The 14,774-nt window shown below is 46.1% G+C and overlaps 1 protein-coding gene across 2 annotated transcripts in view; it reads left to right on the plus strand.

Moving 5' to 3' along the window:
- CABLES1 (Cdk5 and Abl enzyme substrate 1) overlaps positions 1 to 14,774 on the plus strand; it is a 126,624-nt gene that overhangs the window by 58,072 nt on the left and 53,778 nt on the right. For both annotated transcript variants that reach the window (XM_030926069.1, XM_030926070.1), the window contains exon 3: positions 3,953 to 4,045. In XM_030926069.1, coding sequence (XP_030781929.1) covers positions 3,953 to 4,045 — 93 coding nt within the window. The remainder of the gene's footprint in view (positions 1 to 3,952; positions 4,046 to 14,774) is intronic.

Genomic DNA, 14,774 nt, shown 5'->3' on the forward strand with positions numbered 1-14,774 from the left:
AGTCTCGAGGTGTCGAGGAGAGGCCGGAGGAGGACCTGGGTTCTGTGTTCCTGGTTGGTGCCCTGTCACCCCGGAATCCACCCAGACTGGCCCTCAGCCTTGTGGTAGCACAAATGAGTGCAGTAAAAATGCTTGCGGCCTCAACTGTGACTTCCACCAGCTCTCAGAGAATACTGCACTGAACCTCAAATCTTGTTATTATAAAATTTTAAGAATATCAGAAATCAAAAGATTTTTGGAAATCAAGTGTTTATTCCACTAAGGGACTTTTTTTTTTAGTTTAAAAAAGTTCTCAGCCGGGTGCGGTGGCTCCCACCTATAATCCCAGCACTTGGGGAGGTGGAGGCAAGAAGATCGCTTAGTTCAGGAGTTCAAGACCAGCCTGGGCAATGTAGTGAGACCCCCCCCCCATGTCTACAGTCAATCAGTCAACACATAAATACATAAATAAATAAAATTCTCATACTGGCTGGGCGCATGGTGGCTCACACCTCTAACCCCAGCACTTTGAGAGGTTGAGGCAGAGGGGTTACTTGAGGTTAGGAGTTTGAGATCATCCTGGGCAATGTAGTGAGACCCCATTTCTAAAAAAAAAAAAAAAAAGAAAAAATAACCAGGCACATGGATATGCACCTGTGGCTCCAGCTACTCAGGAGGCTGAGGCTAGAGGATCGCTTGAGCCCAGGAGTTCGAGACTTAAGTGAGCTATGCTCGACATTGCACTCTAGCCTGGAGTTTCTTAAAACAGAAAACTTAAAAAAAAGAGAGAGAACTTAAAAAGCATAACTGTTCTCATTTTTACTTAGAAATTCACTTATTCCTAGGAGTTATATTAGCATGGTGTAGAAGAAGAGACATTAGTTTGGGAGCCTGGAAACCTGAGTTCTTAGCCTGACTCTAACTGGGTATGTAGCATTGGAAATTGACTTAGTGTCTCTGGGGCCTCAGTTTTCCCATCTATAAAATGGGAAGACCAATTGGCTGATCGCTGAAGGCTTCCCCGGTCTGTGAAATGGTGACACCAGTAATGATGCTGAAGTATTTTGGGAACTGTGGGGGTGGAAGGCTGTTAGCCCAACTTGCTTTTAAGCTTAGCAGAAGAACAAATGGCTCCAAGGCCTCTATTAGACCTTTTGCATAATTAAATATATCCTGTAATCAGTGCTAACAAGAAAGAGCTCATCTTTCTTTAAATTAGTTTTTAATTTAATTCTATGCTAATTTAATTTTGCATCACTTAAAATGTATGTTTTTAAATGGATGTTTACACATTGTTGCAGGCAGCTTTGAAATTAATTCGTTCTTTGCTTAACCTGCCGCAACCTGAGCGCCCAGTATTCCAGTTCCTTGGCAATTGTTGCCCACGCCACAATTCTCTTAAAGCATTTCTTAGATTCCCTGGTGATTTGGTTGAATGGTTAAAAGAAAAAGAAAAGCAAGACAACAAACAACTTGCTTAATGAAGGGCTAGATTAGTATGATGTGTGTGCAGTTAGAATTGGGTGCTGATAGGGAAATGAAAGATCTTTGTTAAGTTACCCTGTTAAAAGTCCTACTTTTCTCTAGCACATCATGGTTTGTTAGTGGATTTCCTGTATCTACCCGGAACTCCAAGAACTGAGCATGCATCATAAGAGGACTTGGACTGAGGAGTTCTGCATCTGCCTGGTGGTTACCTGGTGTCCAAAAATAAGGAGTTAAGCCATTTCTGCTAGTTGTCAGGAAAAACCTCTATTTGTTTCGCCATCAGCACCTGCCCTGGTTTTCCAAACCGTCTGGGTGGATGGATGCTGGTGGCCGCAGCTGTTAAAGTGATCACGGCCTCACCTCCTTCCTTTGCTGGTGCGGACAGCCACCTGTGGCCCTTTTGTGGATTTCCACTTCCAGAAGAAGGCTGAGGAATCTGGGGCCCTTCTTTCTACAGGGAGCAGCTCAGGCCGTCCTTCCTCTGCGCTGGCGTCAGTCCCAGCTTCCTGCAGCTGGGAGGTGGGAGGAAGGAGCCAGAGTTTGCTGAGGTGGCAGGATCTGCGAGCTGCCTGAACCCGCGCACTGTCTAGCTCTTGGCCTGCTGCCCTCAGATTGGCCGGCCCAGGAAGCTCTACTCCTGGGAAAGGAAGCCGCGGAAGGGGTATAAGGATGCTTCTGAACACTTGGCCCTATCCAGAAACCACTTTATGCTTTCAGGGATTCTCCTCTTTCCAGTGACTTGATGTTTCAAGAACCTTCTTTGTGTGTATCTGACAGGTGGGAACTTTGAGTGGCCTGCAGATTCAAGCAGTCATTCTGGAGGAAGAAATGAGGCCATTTGGGGTTCTGGATCTGTTCCCAGAGAGCAAAGGCAGAGCGAGGCCCTATCTCCTTGAACCTTGAGCCAATTAATTCTGGGTTTAGTGGACCAGGCACAGTGGCTTACACCTATAATCCCAACACTTTGGGAGGCTGAGGTGGGAGAATTTTGAGGCTGCAGTGAGCGCACCACTGCAAGGTGCGACAGAGCAAGGCCTTGTCTTTATTTAAAAAAAAAAAAAATTAAAATCCGGGTTTGGAGGCCTGGATTTGGAGGGAAAGTGTCAATCCCATCCCCACTCTAACCCCTCCTGAAAGGCACAGGAAGCATCTACTACATGTCCTCAAACGGGGCCCTGCAAGGCTTTAAAAGAATCTTTCTTTTTATTTTTCCAGACAGAGTCCGACTCTGTGACCCAGGCAGGAGTGCAGTGGCGCGATCTCGGCTCACTGCAACCTCGGTCTCCCGGGTTCAAGCAATTCTCCTGCCTCAGCCTCCCGAGTAGCTGGGATTACAGGCACCTGCCACTACACCAGGCTGATTTTTGTATTTTTTTTTTTTTTTTTTTTTATTTTTGTATTTTTAGTAGAGACGGGGTTTCACCATGTTGGCCAGGCTGGTCTGGAACTCCAGACCTCGGTTGATCTGCCCTCCTCGGCCTCCCAGAGTGCTGCGATTATAGGCGTGAGCCACCACAGCCAGCCCAGAATCTTTCTTTAGAGTCAAGAATCAGGTCACAGGCACCATGTGCCATGGCAGGAGCTGGCTCCTGTGGCCCAGGTCAGAAAGGTTTTTTGGTAGCAAAACCCAAAATCAAAAAGTTACAGCCCCTTTTATCTAGAATAAACTTGAGACTCTTGTGTGTTGAGCATTTTGCTTTGCTGTCGTCATGATTGTGGTTTTGTAACTTAAAATTTGCCAGGTGAAAACACTACACAGAAGGAAGGTCTCCTTGGCCTGTGGTTTGTTTTGCCAGTCCTATAGTACAGGCAAATGTTGTATACTCCAGCAAAACAAAAATTAAAAAAAACTTGAATCCAAGCCATTTTAGTTCAACAAATGTTTATTTAAAATTTATCTTAAAAACAAAACAAAACAAAACAAAAACAGCAACTAGCTGGGTCTCTGATTTCTCATTCAGTGTGAAACTGTGACCTCCCAGGCATAGCGGGTCAAGTTGAAACTTAAGGCAGCTGTCCAGGTAATTCAGGCCAAAATCTTGTTACAGAAGAAAAATGATTCAGGCTTGTTTTTGAACTGAATTTTCCGGTGTTTCCCTACCCCCTTTAAATGTACAGTTTTTGGTTCCCTTTCCCTTTGTTGATACGGGAGGATTCTTTTTAAGATGACAATGTCTTTGGAATCTGCATAGGTTTTTTGTTTTTTGGTTTTTTTTTTTAATGCAGGGGACAATATTCTTGATTAGTTGACTTTTTAGAGACCCATATAAAATAATGTCAGTATTATCAAGAAGTTGTCTATCATTGGGCCTTTTTTAAGCTTCCTTGCTTCCAGCTGTGTTGACTTCATTATCCCCGCAGACTCCTGCCTCCTTGGGGGTGACTCAAGCCATGTGTCTGGTCCTTCCTTCCCGTCTTTATGTGGAGATGTCTCAGCTGTCCAGCAGGCAACTGACTGTGTTTTCGAATTCACTTTATTTTTCAGATGTCGAACTCTCTCAGGTTCACCCAGACCAAAGAATTTTAAGAAGATTCATTTTATCAAGAACATGCGGCAGCATGATACCAGGAATGGCAGGTACTACATTCACACAAAAACGGCTGCCAGCACCAGTGGGTGGGGACAGACACGGGAAGAGGGGACAGTTTTAGTGTCCAAAACTCGGCAAACCCAAGCCCACACTTTTAAGATGAATAGGATCTCATGGAACCTTCCCCGACAATTTCCACCCCACTCATGCCAGAATCACCGAAAGGAATCTGTAGAGAATAACGAATACTGCTAAGGCAGAGTGAGGTGTTTAGACCAGAAACAAACTGAGATTTTGAGAGCACACAAAGGATTTTTATAGAAACCTTTGAACAGAAAAACAGTTGAGTTTTGGGGAGTTTTTATTTGTTTTTTTTCTGCTTTGTTGGTTTTGTTTTCGTTTTTCACCACCACTGTGTGCACTGGTCAATAAATGCCCTCCCAGATCTGCACCTGAACTTAGTTTGGGTCCTGGCTTTGACTCTCTTTAGGAGAGCAGAATCATGACTTTGCTGGCAGATTCTTCCTCAGTGCTGATCCCGATTCCTGGGTCAGCCAACATCCGGAGTATGTGTTTCTCCGGCTCTTCAGTTGCTTGTTTGGGAAGCACCATTACATAAAACTGGTTGAAATTTATATGACTGTGATATTAAAACCTTCCAGACAACAGATGGAATCATTGTTGCCAACATGCTCATGACTGAATGGCTAAGTCCTTTCATCTCAGCTCCAATGGTGCATGGGGACAGAGTCCAAGACCTCTGGGGTCCCTGATACTCTGTAACCCTTGGGGGCGGTTGCTCCCCACTGACTTGAATGGGTGAGTTAGAGACGCCATCCAGAGCTGAGGTCCTGCTGCAGAAGACGCTCTTGTTTGATCTCCTAATTTATAGAAGACCATATGGGCCTCACTAATACTCCCTAATCCATACAAAATGAAAATTGCTAAAAAGTCTTTTAGTTAGACTCATTAAGGCCCAGCATGACTGTAAGTCGGTGGTATAAAATACCTTGTACAGCCTGTGTAATAACACAACAATTACAGTTTTTACAGGCTTGTTATCTTGAAGTTTATGCCTAGTTTTAAGGCCTTATAAGGACAGGGAACATGATTTTATAACAATTGCAGTGGTTTCAGAAGAGCAAAATTGAGATTTCCAAATGATTTTTACATCGTCAGTATATGTTCATATTTTAAGTACAATGCTTTTAGTTTAAATTGACCAAGTTATTTGTTAAATCGAATACTCTGAATTTCTCTCTCTCTCACCCTTGTTTTTGCTGACACTTAAGAATTATTGTACTTTATTTAACCACTGCTGTTGTTTTCTTGTGAGGCTTTTACTTAAAGAATACAGAGCTTACTCATGCCATTTTAGTGTAATTATCTATCATTGATTTACATTTATGTTTTGTTCATGGTCTCTTTAACCATAACATAAATGTAGAAAGCCTTTAATTTCTCAATGAAATCAATGACAAAGCCAAAGGAATGGGTCAAGCAAATAGTGTTCCCACCTCTGATGCTAGCTGGCAGGGCACAAAGTCAGATAATTACCCCAGCATGGTTAGGTAGTGAGAGGATACAGTTAATAAAAGACTTGGATTAATGATATTTCCAAAGAACATTACGGAACCACCTTCCCCAGCACACTCTTGACCTAGGAGAACATAAACAGCAAAGCCCGCAATTGCTGGCAGTTTTGCTGGGGAGTTTTCAGGGGGAGCCAAGAGGATTCTTAGCTTATCTGAACATCTGAGAATTGGAATTTAGGGCAGGAAGGAGAGCTCTAGGGCCTGTGTGGGAACCGCAGGCTGTAGGCTGAGGCGATGGCCAAGTCGTATGCCCAGGTGAGAGCTGGTTTTCTTGTGCAAAGAGCAGATGAAAGGGCTGGCAGGAGGGGCTGGCCCTCCCACTTGAGGTTTATTAGCAAGGAGGGATTGTCCTTAGACAGATGAAAGCGAGAGCCTGGGAGGAAGCCAGGAAGAAAATACGATGTCTGAGGTGACAGAAGGAAATTGTAGTCGAGCTGATGAATGAGAGGACATGACCCAGCCTTTCGAGAGAGGAATGCAGGAGTTGTGCCCCACGGCAGCTGGGCAGCAGGAGCAGAATCTCCTGCTGGAGGCAGCCAGGGCGTTGGGTGAGCCCAGTCCCTGAAATGACAGGTAGGGAGAGGTTCTGGTCATGATCTCGGAGGGAGGGACCCGTGTGCTGGCTTAGGGGTCTCTGATCCCCCCACCTCAGAAATGGGAGGTGAGTGTGTGGCACCTGCACAGTCCCCAAGGCCCTTGCAGGCTCTCTCCCAGCCTGTGCAGTCTAAGTCACATCAGTGCATCGGGCTGTGCCCAGTTCCTGAGTCTCCTTGGGACCCCTGATCAGCACAGCCCAGCCTCTCCGTCTGCAGGTCAAATCCACGGCTCATTCGCTGTTCTGGCCCTGAAAACCCTGGCATGGAGGTTCCCACGTCCCCAGACCTGCTGACCGTGTGATAGAGGCCCCAGTATTGAGAAGGATTTGGACTTCTCGTCTCAGCAGGGACCAGTATGTAGCTCAGGAAATGAGCAGGGAGCCTCTATTGTGATACTCGTGTTTGACCTAACCAAGAGTTTCAAGCATATTTTGAGACAGAAAGGAGAAAACATGCTTTTAAAACTGAGAACCAGACATAATAAAAGACAATACCTGTAGCATTGGAAAAACAAAAAACTTAAGTATACCTCGTGATCAGTATCAGAGTAGTTGCTTAGAAATAAACCTTGGGGCCTGAGACAGCTCTATGTTCACCCATGAGGAATGACTTCACCTTGTGACGCTGGACCACAAATCCCAGCCGGCATGCAAAGTGGAAGTGAACGCCTTCCGCAGAAGCATGTGGTTGCAATGCAGGATGGAGTTTGCCTTCTGTAAAACCTTCATCTGTCTGGCATCTGAATTCCATGAGGCTGGCGTTGGGACCTTCTAGAAAGCTTGATGCGCGGATACAGTGCAGAGAAGCCAGGCTGAGAGTGCTTTAGGGTCATGCCACATATCACTGGGCCAGGTGGAGGCTAAGGACAGTGCCTGACAGATCACGGACCAGCCAGATGGAGCGGAGGGAATGTCAGTGCCACTGCTAGAACCAGAGCGTGGCAGGAACTCTTGGCTGGCCCTGGTAGGTGTTTCGTCTCCTCGTGGGTAGGGGAAGCCGTGAGGGATGCTGCGCTCAGCTCCAATTCTGCCTTAACACAGAAGGCAGGCCAGTCCTCAGGACCCGGAGGGAGGTCATGCTGGATTTCATAGCTGGAAAGGAACTCTGAATTTTAGGGACACAGTCGCAGAAAGTTCAGACTAAGAAGTAATTTCTTCTGGCTTGGAGCATATTTCCAGAAGATAAAGTTATGAGGATAAGATGATAATAGATGCCTTGATTGAGTGCTTGCTGGATGCCAGCCAGGCTCTAAGTGTTTAACATGCATTGTCTCAGGCCAGGTGTGGTGGCTCACACCTGTAATCCCATCACTTTGGGAGGCTGAGTCAAGCAGATCGCTTGAGCTCAGAAGTTTGAGACCAGCCTGGGCAGCCCAGGCATGGTGGTGCACGACTGTGGTCCCAGCTATTAGGGAGGCTGAGGTGGGAGGATCACTTGAGTTTGGGGGATGGAGCCAAGATGAGACCACTACACTCCAGCCTGGGCAACAGAGCAAGACCCTGTCTCAAAAACAAAAGCAAATACAAAAACACCCAAAATACAAACATGCTTTGTTTCATTAACTCAAAACTCAGTAGGTGTTCATCAAATAAATGAGATGCCTTTTAAGTGAGTTTGTCTTCAGGACTAGATCTCGAGGAATGGAAAGAGTTTAGAAATACAAATAATCCTTGAAACAATCTGAGTAGGGCATTACTGTCTTGTGGCAGGCAGAGTAACGGCCCTCAGAGATGTCCACGTCCCATCCCCGGGACCTGTGGCTGTGTTAGGTTACATGGCAAAGGGGAACTAAGGCACAAATGAACGGACCTGTAAATGGGGGTTTATCCTGGATTATTCATGTGGCCTCAGTATAATTACAGAGCCCTTAAAAGTGGAAGAAAGAGGCAGGATCGTCAGTGTCAGAGTGATGCAATAGGAGAAAGACTCCTCCGGCTTTGCTGGCTTTGAAGATGGAGGATGAAGCCATAAACCAAGAAATGCGGGCAGCCACTAAGAATCTGGAAGAGGCAAGAAAGCCAGTTCTCCCTACAGCCTCCCATGGGAACCACCTCTGCTAACACCTCGATTTTAGCTCCATGAGTCCCATTTCCAAGTTCTGACCTCTAGAATTGTAAGATAATACGTTTGTGTTGTTTTAAGTCACTAACTTTGTGGCAGTTTGTTCGGCAACTGTAGAAAACGAAAACACTGATGATCCGAGTTTACAGAGGAGGAAACTGGAGCTCACAGCTAGAGAGGAGGAAGTAGAATTCACATCCAGGCATCAGATTGCAAAGTTCATTCTCTCCATTGACGAGAATGTGAGAGAAAAATCCATATGCAGTAAGATAGTGTGTCATGGTGGTCTTTGAGAAAATTCCCTCTTGCATTCTGATTTTTAAAAAATCATTAGCTTAAGGCCAAGGATTAATTTTTAAAATGGCTTAAGCAAACTTACAAGAATGGGGTGAGGGAGGTTAAAGTCTAGGTGAGCTCAAGATTGTTAAGAAGAACATAAAATTGGAACTGTCATGCATTGCTGACGGAATATAAAATGGTACAGACACTGTGGGAAAGTTTGGTGGTTCTTCAAAAAGTTAAACATAAAATTACCATACAATTAATTAATTGCTCATTGTAAGTAATTACCTAGCAATTAATTGCTAGTTGTATACCCAGAAGAATTGAAATAGGTATTCAAACAGATATATTATACACCAGTGCAGTGTTATTCACAATAGCTAAAAGGTGGAAACAACCCCAGAGTCTCAGCAGATATGTGGATAGACCATATGGTATATCCATACAATGGAATAGTATTCGGCCATGAAAAGGAATAAGTACTGATACATGCTACAATGTGGATGAATCTTGAAAATAAGCTGAGTTGAATGAGCCAGTCACAAAAGGTCAAATGTCATATGACTCCATTGAATTGAAATATCCAGAATAGTCCATAGAGACAGAAGGTAGGTAAGAGGTTACCAGGGGTTAGGGCAAGAGGGAATTAGTGCAAAATGAGTACAGAGTTTCTGTTAGGGGTGATGGAAAAGTTTTGGAAATACACAGTGATGATGGTTGCCCAACATTGTGCATGCACTTAATGACACTGAATTGCACACTGATTAAATGGCATTTTATGTTTTATATATGTATATTTTTCCCACAATAAAATGAAACACCAGTAATAGCATAGGCTGTTACTATTAAGACCATGCTTGGAAGTGGAAGGGAAAGGATGGCGAATTTCCTGGAATGATGGCACAGGGTCAGCAGATGTCAGCTGCTGCCTGCTTTTAACTTCCTTACCAAGTAGAACTGGAAGTGTAGACTCTAAACAAAGCCACGTGCCAGGCACACAGTAGGCACTCAGCAAGTATTTGTTGAATAAACAGAGAGGCCTTTTAAGTCATCGGGGCTAGATCCTGGAGAATAGAAAGAATTTGGAAATACAAATGATCTTTAAAGTGCCATGGAGAATGAACGAAGTTCTAAGTCTGATACCAGGCAAAAGTTGGCTTTCAGTGGAAAAAAGTGTGAGGGTAATCGGAGAGGGTAGATTTTTTTTTTGAGATGGAGTCTCGCTCTGTCGCCCAGGCTGAAGTGCAGTGTTGCAATCTCGGCTCACTGCAAACTCTGCCTCCCGGGTTCATGCCATTCTCCTGCCTCAGCCTCCCGAGTAGCTGGGACTAAAGGCACCTACCACCATGCCCAGCTAATTTTTTTGTACTTTTTTAGTAGAAACGGGGTTTCACCATGTTAGCCAGGAAGGTCTCGATTCCTTGACCTCGTGATCCGCCCGCCTCAGCCTCCCAAAGTGCTGGGATTACAGGTGTGAGCCACCCGTGCGGCCGGGAGAGGGTAGATTTTAATAATCATAGACTGGCAAGCCTAGAGCTGATGCTTAGCAGAGTTTGAGAACAGATGGTTTGTGTGGAGGTTGCTAGCAGTCAACATGAGTTCACTAAGAAAAGGTCATGTCCCATCAGCTTCAATTCCTCATTGATGGAATAACTTGGTTAGTAAAGTGAGGAGGTGCCTGGACGTTACATTTCTAGATTGCATCAAAATGTCCTCACTATCGCATGTCCCTGTAGATAAGAGTGGTGAGAAAGGCCGGGTGACTATGAAGCTGGAGTTTCTGCAGGTGGCTGAAATTTGTCAGCTGATCATCATCAGCCTGAGGGCAAGTTTGAGTAGAACAGCATGTGGTATTCCCATTCCCGCCAGCGTTATCTCCTGCAGTGCAGACAGTGATTGGAGTAAAGGCCCAGAAGCCTCGTTGTCAGCCATGTGGAAAGCGAAAAGCAGGGAGAGCAGAAGCAGGAAGGAGCATTACAGGTGAGAACCAAGATCCAGATACTTCATTCACTGGAAATGCTAGAGCCAGTCCACCGAGATTAAACTGAGCAAGGATAAATGTAATTCAGGTGGACTATTGATTATAGCACAGAATATAGATTTTTTAGTACACATGAAAAATATCTTGGCATTAAGGACAGTGTGTTCCACCCCAAGCTCACAATGCAATGCCAATACAGAGGGAGCTAATTTAGCTTGTCCGGATGGAAGGCTAGTATCATGGAAGGCTGGTGTTGCCTTTGCACCCAACCAGGGCAGATCCCATCGGTGGTGCTGCCATCAGCATGCATGTCATGTCATAGGAAGCTAGATGTGTATTAGGATGGTGCCCGGCAGTGGACTTTGTGGAAGGAATTGTGATGAACCTTGAAAATAAGCTGAGTGAAATGAGCCAGTCACAAAAGGTCACATGTCATGTGACTCCATTTAGATGAAATAACCAGAATAGTCCCTATAGACAGAAAGTAGATAAGAGGTTACCGGGGTTTAGGGCAAGAGGAATTATTGCTTAATGACTCCCCCGATACAGGGTGCCCAATAATAAGGCAGTTCCTTGACTACATGCACTGTAGGAACGTACGTCCTTAGCCCACCCCACACATGTTTGCTGGCACCTAGTCTGTGACTATTGGGATGTATCCATGAATAAAACAGGTTACATCCCAATAGGGAGGGAAATGATAAACGTGCACAGGTGAAAGATGAGATGATGTGCCATGGAGAGAGACTGAGGCAGCCAGAGGTGGGGAAGGACACTCTAGGGCGATGGGGAGACCTGGGAGCGGAGGTGTGAGGGAGGTGAGGGAGCCAGCCCTGGGGCTATCCCAGTGGGGAAGCACATTCGCCCTGATGGAACAGCAGTCCTGTAGACACTGAGGCGGAAGGGACGGGGGGTGTTTGAGGAACTGTAGGAAAACCCACATGGTGGAGGTGAGCGAGGGGAAGGAAGGCGAGATGAGCTCTGAGAAGTCGGTGGTGACCGCGAAGGTCTGTCTGGTTGTGAGCAAGGTGGGAGCCACGCAGCGTGCCGAGCAGAGGTGCAAGTGCTGTGACTCGCCTTGGAACACAATCGCTCTGGGTAACCAGAAGTCAGGGATGGGCATTGCGGGTCATTTTGATAACCTTATCTTTCCTGTAGAAAGAGAGTGGGTGGGTATTGTCCTCTAAAAGAGTTAATTTTGATATGAAGTTCAAAAGCAACTCAAGATCTTTTTGAAAAGCTGGTCACAAATGTCTGAGCAAGCCTTTTGTCAAAGAAGAGCCGTGGCTGGCGGCCCAATGCCACAGCATCTGGAACGGGCCTTTGAACCTCCTGCTGAGGAGGGCAGTTGGCAAGTGGAAGCTGCTGCTTATTGTAAGAGGAGAGCCAGTCGCCATGGGCTCTAACCTGCATCTTCACTGAGAACCCTACTCTGTGCCGCAGAGTGGAGACTAAACAGAAGTGAAGACAAATCTCAGTTCCCGGCCATTAGATACACCTTTGAAGATGACAGACATTTACACAGCCTCGCTCATTGCTGGCTAGGAAGGACTGACTCATCCGAAGGACAGCTGGGATTCTGAGCATAAAGACTGGAGACACTTGGCCGGGCGCGGTGGCTCAAGCCTGTAATCCCAGCACTTTGGGAGGCCAAGACGGGCGGATCACGAGGTCAGGAGATCGAGACCATCCTGGCTAACACGGTGAAACCCCGTCTGTACTAAAAACTACAAAAAAAAAAAAAAAAAAACTAGCCGGGCGAGGTGGCGGGCGCCTGTAGTCCCAGCTACTCAGGAGGCTGAGGCAGGAGAATGGTGTAAACCCTGGAGGCGGAGCTTGCAGTGAGCTGAGATCCAGCCACTGCACCCCAGCCTAGGCGACAGAGCGAGACTCCATCTCAAAAAAAAAAAAAAAAAAGGACTGGAGACACTCGGCTGGGCGCGGTGGTTCACGCCTGTAATCCCAGCTCTTTGGTAGGCCAAGGTGGGTGGATCACGAGGTCATGATATCGAGACCATCCTGGCTAACACAGTGAAACCCAGTCTCTACTAAAAATACAAAAAATTAGCCCGGCGTGGTGGTGGGCGCCTGTAGTCCCAGCTACTTGGGAGGCTGATGCAGGAGAATGATGTGAACCCAGGGGCACAGAGCTTGCAGTGAGCCAAGATTGTGCCACTGTACTCTAGCCTGGGAGACAGAGCAAGACTCCGTCTCAAAAAAAAAAAGACTGGAGACAGTCAGTGACTTTTGTGACATTTATGTCTAGTGACCCTCATGGTCCTGTTAAGAAAGGACCTTTCCTCTTGGTGCTCACAGTTCTTGAGACTCATAAACCTCTGTCTTGAAGAACGACAGAGCCCTCGTTTCACGTGGGTGTCTCCTCCCTCTGTCACGTGCCTGCGTGGGCTTTACTGGGTGTCCTTTTGAAGTCATCTGGGTGTTGAATGTTGGCATGGCATGCAGGAGATTGCTTCATATACCCTGGAAGTGCCTCCTCCTGGGTCTGCTTCGAGAATCATCTCATTGTGAACAGGTAGAGAAATGTCCTCAGCAGTGAGTTGACTGAGCTATCTCCTCCCTTGGGAGGAATTTTCAAAGAGATGTAAAAGGATTTGAGATGGGAGTGGATAAAGAACTGAGCCAGAGTGTTTTCTCTTTAAAGTATGAACTCAATAGGATAACGTTAAAACAAAACAAAAACACGTAAAAGACTTCAGCACCCTTTATCTGCATTTTAAAGGAAGATGGTAAAAGTACAGTGACTGAAGTCAAGCTGGAGCCTTTCCTTGTTGCACCAAAACGTTTTGGAGGGAAAGAGGGGATGGGTCATAACTAAATTAAGACCTTGTTTGTGATCTCATCAGTTCCAAGCTGTCAGCCTAATTTAGTTTGAAAAACGACTTGGAGGAAGTGGCATGTTTCAAAAAATAAAACGGCTCGTTACCAGCCCCAGACTGGCCTTTTTGAAAAAAGAAAAATGTCATTGCTTTTTCTCCCTGAAATGAACCCATCCAATTTGATAGAAGTCGGGCATCTTCTCTGAGGCACCTTGCAACACGGACCGTTTCCTGGGCTGGCTTTTTTTCTTCTCGGTGATTTTGTTTTTTGTGAAAAGGCTAGCACCTGCCAACCCCTCAGTGGCAGAAGACGACAGGAACATCTTTATCCTCGTCATCATTGGTGTTGATGATCAGTTCTTAACAAAACCCCAGTCTAGGGGACAGGGAGTGGACAGCCTAAGGAAGCCTCCAGGACTCCCCAGACCTCATTGGGGCTCCAGTTCTAGGCTCTTCCTTCAGTGAGATGGCCCCCAGAGCTGCTCACAAGTCTGACTGACCATTGCATTTCTGTGGCTTTATTTGCCTGGCACTAAGTGGAGGGAGCAGAGAGAGGAGCTGGCATGCAGGGCAGTCACTTGGCACTGAGAATGCTGGTGCCCAGTTCCCGGCGGTGTACTGGGTCAGCACCACACACACCTGGTTTTATTATTCATGCCTCTTTAAACAGCATGGAGGTGAGGCTGGCTGCTTCTGTAGTGCTGCACGAGGCTTTTGAGATAAATGATTTTCAGTCAATAGAGTCAATAGCAGCTGTGCTCCGTGCCTCGTGCTTATGTACATGTTTGCGACTGAAAAGCTCATAGCCTGCAGGTACTTGTTGCTGCTTTTCCACCAGTTTGATTTGAAGAAGTAAAAGCAATCACAGAGGAAAGGTACAAGAGTTGGAAATTGTTTCAGATTGGACAGAACCTTCCCTTGGCGGTTGTATTCGTCTGTTTTCACGCTGCTGATAAAGACATACCTGAGACTGAGTAAAAAAAGTAAAAGAGGCTTAATGGATTCACAGTTCCATAGGGCTGGGGAGGCCTCACAATCATGGCGGAAGGCAAAAGGCACATCTTACATGGTGGCAGGCAAGACAGAATGAGAGCCAAGCAAAAGGGGTTTCCCCTTATAAAACCATCACATCCCATGAGACTTATTCACTACCACCAGAATAGTATTCGGGAAACCGTCCCCATGATTCAGTTATCTACCACCGGGCCCCTCCTACAACACGTCGAAATTATGGGAGCTACAATTCAAGATGAGATTTGGGTGGGGACACAGCCAAACCCTATCGACGGTTCTGTTTTAATCTTCTGCTTAGCCTGGGAGCCCAGAGGAGACGTCAGTCCTTGGTCTCCACCACTGGTCTACAACACGTTGAGAAGAAAACAGTAATTATAGCTAGCAGATGACTCAGGGCTGGACCACACTTC

This window comes from Rhinopithecus roxellana, chromosome 21 (genome assembly GCF_007565055.1).
Source record: "Rhinopithecus roxellana isolate Shanxi Qingling chromosome 21, ASM756505v1, whole genome shotgun sequence".
Lineage (NCBI taxonomy): Eukaryota > Metazoa > Chordata > Mammalia > Primates > Cercopithecidae > Rhinopithecus > Rhinopithecus roxellana.